This window comes from Nycticebus coucang, chromosome 5 (genome assembly GCF_027406575.1).
Source record: "Nycticebus coucang isolate mNycCou1 chromosome 5, mNycCou1.pri, whole genome shotgun sequence".
In the NCBI taxonomy this organism is placed as follows: domain Eukaryota; kingdom Metazoa; phylum Chordata; class Mammalia; order Primates; family Lorisidae; genus Nycticebus; species Nycticebus coucang.
Genome location: NC_069784.1, coordinates 121,602,758 through 121,608,421, shown reverse-complemented (window position 1 = coordinate 121,608,421; position 5,664 = coordinate 121,602,758). Strand labels below are relative to the sequence as shown.

At 38.2% G+C, this 5,664-nt stretch overlaps 1 protein-coding gene across 1 annotated transcript; it reads left to right on the top strand.

The window, feature by feature from the left end:
* The first annotated feature begins 286 nt into the window (after positions 1-286).
* On the top strand, positions 287-1,078 carry LOC128586636 (prothymosin alpha-like). The gene has a single exon (XM_053592633.1). It carries the CDS (start codon positions 287-289, stop codon positions 614-616), a length of 330 nt encoding a protein of 109 aa, XP_053448608.1. The 3' UTR covers positions 617-1,078.
* The last annotated feature ends 4,586 nt before the right edge of the window (positions 1,079-5,664 follow it).

Below are 5,664 nucleotides of genomic sequence, written 5' to 3'. Positions count from 1 at the left end.
AATTTCTTTTCCCAGTAGATGGACTTGATTTGATAAGCTTTTGTAAGCTGTCTGACATTTCAGAACCAATCATTAAAGATGTCTGTTAAGCCCTCACTGGCGGCTCTGAAAAGCCATCTTTGCATTGTTCCTGGGTCCGGCTTCCTCCTGGTCGCAACCACCTCCGCTGCTCTCCCCCTCCGCCGCTGCGGACTCCGGCAGCTTTATCGCCAGGGTCCCCGAACTCTCGCTCTCTTTTCCATCCCCCGCATCGGATCACCGACGTGCCCCACCACCGTGCCCCACCATGTCCACAGCGGTGGACACCAGCTCCGAGATCACCACCAAGGACTTAAAGGAGAAGAAGGAAGTTGTGGACGAGGCAGCGAATGGAAGAGACGCCCCTGCTAATGGGAACGCAAATGAGGAAAATGGGGAGCAGGAGGCTGACAGTGAGGTAGATGAAGAAGAGGAAGAAGGTGGGGAGGAAGAGGAAGAGGAGGAGGAAGGCGATGGTGAAGAGGAGGATGGAGATGAAGATGAGGACGCTGAGGCCACCACGGGCAAAAGGGCAGCTGAAGATGATGAGGATGAGGATGTTGATACCAAGAAGCAGAAGACTGAGGAGGATGACTAGACAGCAAAAAAGGAAAAGTTAAACTTAAAAAAAAAAAAAAGGCCACCGTGACCTAGTCACCCTCCACTTCCCGTCTCAGAATCTAAACGTGGTCACCTTGGAGTAGAGAGGCCCGCCCGCCCACCGCAGGCAGCGCCACCTGCAGGTGACACGCGCTCTTCACTACCCAACCAAAACCACGAGAATTTGCAACAGGGGAGGAAAAAAGAACCAAAACTTCCAAGGCCCTGCTTTTTTTCTTAAAAGTACTTTAAAAAGGAAATTTGTTTGTATTTTTTATTTACATTTTATATTTTTGTACATATTGTTGGGGTCAGCCATTTTTAATGATCTCAGATGACCAAACCAGCCTTCAGAGCGGTCTCTGTCCTACTTCTGACTCTGACTTTACTTGTGGAGTGACCATGTTCATTATAATCTCAAAGGAGAAAAAAAAAAACCTTGTAAAAAAAGCAAAAACAACAACAAAAAACAATCTTATTCTGAGCATTCCAGTAACTTTTTGTGTGTATGTACTTAGCTGTACTATAAGTAGTTGGTTTGTATGAGATGGTTAAAAAGGCCAAAGATAAAAGGTTTCTTTTTTTTCCTTTTTTTTTTGTCTATGAAGTTGCTGTTTATTTATTAATTTCTTTTTTGGCCTGTTTGATGTATGTGTGAAACAATGTTGTCCAACAATAAACCGGAATTTTATTTTGCTGAGTTGTTCTAAAAAAAAAAAGATTTCTGTTAAGAACATAAGTATATTCTGTGTACTTTGACATCCAACTCTATATTGATTCAAAATTATGTTTATTCTATGTATCATTAGATAAATATGTGTGCCATCATTGCCAAGGTGAGGATGAAATCCTTTATCAGGTCAACACTGTACCTGTGAAGGTGTTCTTAGGAGTTGTATACCCTTCCCTTGCTCTGTTTCTATTATTGTAGGAAAAGCCAGGATGTTGATTTTACACAGCCGTGATTTCAAACTCCAACTTCCCTGCCTAATAATTGTATATTCTTGGGTAAGGTAATCATCCTCTTTGAGTATTGATATAAGGTGGCACAGATAAAATGCTTAACATATGTAGGTTGATGATTTTTTTTTATGTAGATTGATGGTACATGGGGTATGGTTGTACTATTGTTTATGTTTGACATTTTCTTAATAAAATGATTTTAAAATGCCTGGACTATAGGTTCTAGCATTCTTTGAGCACCTTCATACTCTTTATTTTCCACTTCCAAATTTGACTGGTTTCTTTTTAAAATCTTCTGTCACATTCGCGCCTGTATCAATATTGTAAAACTGGTCATATTTTGCTGCTAAGTGCATTTGAACTGTTTCAAGTAATTACAGCTAAGCACTTGGTATAATTAGATATTTAGCAAATATGCGTTTATTAAAAGATGCGTTTATTTAAAGATGCGATTATTTGCATCTTTAAATCAATCAGTCATTATACCAGGAGCAGTATCCTGGAAAGCTTGTCATAGTTGCAGTTTTCATATATCAGTTCAAAAATAAACTCATTAGAAAATGCATATTATCATCACAGAAAGAGATGGTGTATATTCAACGAGACTCATCAGTACTCACACCACTGAGTGACACCAATCAAGCTGTCCTTTTGGCCTCTGTTTCAGAAATTGACGCTTTCTCATGTCCACTTCTATTGCACACTTTCTCACAGAAGGCATGTGAGCAATCATCAGTCTCACCGATTTATATAATAGATGAAATATTCTGCATTTATTCCCCTTTTTAGCTTCCTTTCTCTCATATTTCTTATTTGTTTTCTAGGTTCCATGTTATCTAATTATTGAGTAGAAATTGTGACTTAGTTAAAGAGAACTGCTCAGGCTATCTGCTGAAACTGTGTGAAATATACTATTCAAAGCTAGAATTATTTATTTTATTTAATTTTTACCAGAATTATTTTTAATGGGCCAACATCTTTCTAAAAAAAGTCAAGAAATCAAGAGAGTAGCTAGGGAGAGTTACAAGTAGTAGCAGGTGCTACAAATAAAAGCACAGTTTTAACATGTCTCTTTTTCTGTACTTGGTTGTCCTATTTCAGAGTCCACTTGTCCATTCAAAGCTTCTTGTGGTGCCGCTGGTTCTGTGTCGCCCCCTCAAATAGCTTCTGCAGTTCTCTCTAGCAGTGCCCTTATTCTCTAGGCTACTCAGATGTGAAGATACAATGTCAACATTGGCTCTCCTGAGGCATTGTCCACAACCAGCCCTTGTTAGTTCTTCTTTCAAACTGACCTGGACACCAACACCTTCTTCTCTAGCAATTATGACTACCAGTAATAACTCCATTTTCTTCTTTACCCTTCAAATGTAAGTAGTTCCAATGGCTTTCTTACTTTAATCCCCTTACAACTTTAATTTCATTTCATCAGTCACATGTTTCTCTCTGCCCTCAAAGGATTAACTTCCAATTCCCAACATGGCTCCTATTTACTCTCAAACCTCTTATTACATGTCTTTAGGAATATTCTTCTATTAATCCTCAGACACACTGTACTTGGTCATTCTCACTCTATTAACATTTTCTAGGAAGGTCTTGTTCTTTTATGTCTTTATACATCCCATATTTACATATCTTACCATCTTTACCTTCCAAATTTAGGGCTCCTTTACCTTAGGCCTTTTCTGAAAATTCTAAAAGGTATGTGCAGTAGCCAGCATCCATGATGTATCTACCTGCTGTGTAGTCAACTTCTGTATTTCAGGGTTGGCGTTGGTGACCAATAGTGTGTGATAGAAGTGATGATGTGTCCCAGGCTAGAGCCTTCAAAAAGTGCCCTCTGGGGGGGGGTCACTCATTTGAGAGACACATCATAAGGGCACTCAGACAGCCCTATGGAGATATTTGTGTGGATAGGAACCAAGTTTCCAGCATTAACTTGCCAGCCATGAGACTGAGCCCCTAAGAAGTGGCTCCTTCAGCCCTGGGCAAGCCAAGATGGGAAATCCCTCAGGGAAACACGAGAGACTCTGAACCAGAGCCTCTAACCAGAGCCTCTAACCAGTGCTTGTCTAACCAAGCACTTCCAAACTCCTACCTGACAAAAATGAGGAAAGATAATGAATAAGTTTTACTGTTTTTAAGCCACTAAATTTGGGGCCTTAATACTATTTTGTTTAAATAACAAATAGAAAAATAAAAGTGAATGGTTTACTTCACAGCTACTTTGCAAACTCTTGAAGAATAAAATATTTGTTTGAAATTAAAAAGTCCAGGACATACTTTAGATAGCATTCAACATCATAGCATAATTAGAAATTGCATTTGGAATTAGGCAAAGAAAACAATATTTATGCCTACTAAGGTGCTTTATACAGACATGAACTTTGTATACATCGAAATGACTACATACATAGCCATGGATCAAAGTATTTTCTAAAGACGTAAAATATTGTACCCAAATTACAAAGTAATAAAAATCAATTTTTTCAGCATTCCCTACATTTATTTTTAAGTGAGATGATATAATAGGATTTAATAAATTATTCTTTTTCTATCAAAAAGAAATAGTGAGACATAATACCTTTACTCTGGTACTTCTTGTGCTTTTCTAAGGCTAGAATTAGATATGTCACTGTGATGTAACACCTCTGATTTTCTAAAAATCAGGGAAAGAACAAAAACAAATTTTATAGCATTGATATTTGTTGTGGTCTGAATGTTTGTGCCTCCCCAAATTTTTATTTTGAAAATAACCCCCAAGATGACAGGGTTAAAATTGGGGCCTTTGGGAGGTAATTAAGCTGTGAGGGTGGTGCTCTCATGAATGGAATTAGTGCCCTTTTAAAACAGGCCTGTGGAGCTTTTTGCCTTTCTGCCCCATGAGGACTCAATTAGAAGACAGTCTGGTTGAACCACCTATGAATCAGAAATCCCTCACCAAACACCTTGATTTCAACTTCTTAGCACCCTGAACCATGAGAAGTAAATTGTTGACTATAAAACATTCAGTCTAAGGCATTTCATTATAGCAGTCTGAACTAAGATAGTATTGCATCGTCCCTTTGCTGTTGTGTGCTCAGCAGATACCTGTTTAAAATTGTATCAGACAAGGTTTCTGAAGGGAGGACATGGCTCACTGAAATGAGTAACTGATAAAAATTTAACACAATTAAGGAACACAAGTGAGGACAGAGGAGATTATGGTTAAAAAAAACCCAAAGAGAGTAACATAACTGCAAGGGAAGGCCTGACATCCAGTGTGGTCTATGGGGAGAATGAGGCCAACTAGTCTCAATCTAGTGAGGATGGGCCAAGGCCGCTCAATCTCGAGCCTTCACTCTCGTTGTCTGTCTTGCTGTCCTGACTGTGTCCCACACTGGCCAAATGCAAGTCTAAGCCACAGAGGAAGGGGACAATGGTGGTGCAGCTCACACTGGTGAGCCTCCTTGGGCACACAACAAGATAGAGAAGAGTATAGACTTACTTGAGGGTAGGCAATGAAAAACGCATAACTAAAAATGTAGCATTACTTTTATGATGGCAAAATAATCCCAATGATGTAAAGTAGGCACAGAATCTACAGAGAGACTACCAAGGACACTGGGACTTATATCACATACAGTCTCAGTTTTAAAACAAAAAGGATATATAAGGGATTATGCCCTCAAATGACTTGAGGGTAGGGAAGTAAATTTCATTCTTTTAGTATCGGAGAAACTGATTTAAGTTCCAAAGCAAGTGTTAAAGGTATACTTATCTCATCATCATTTAAACTGGTTAGATAAAATTTCATAGATATTTACTTATATATACATGTGATCTTACCCATGAGATATTGAAAAATCATCCCAGAAATAAGCTTCAAACTGACAGCATCTTTCTGTATCAGTGTATAACTTCTTGACTTGTTGATAGTATTTTTGGAATAATTTTAGTAGCCTTAATCTATGTCTGATATGAATAAAACTTCTTATTTTAATAACTGGCATAACTCTAAAATATTAACGTCTTTTCTATTTGAATCATATAATTTATTTAAGACCTTAAAGAGGAATAATTTTTAGACTGATAACTTAGGAAAAG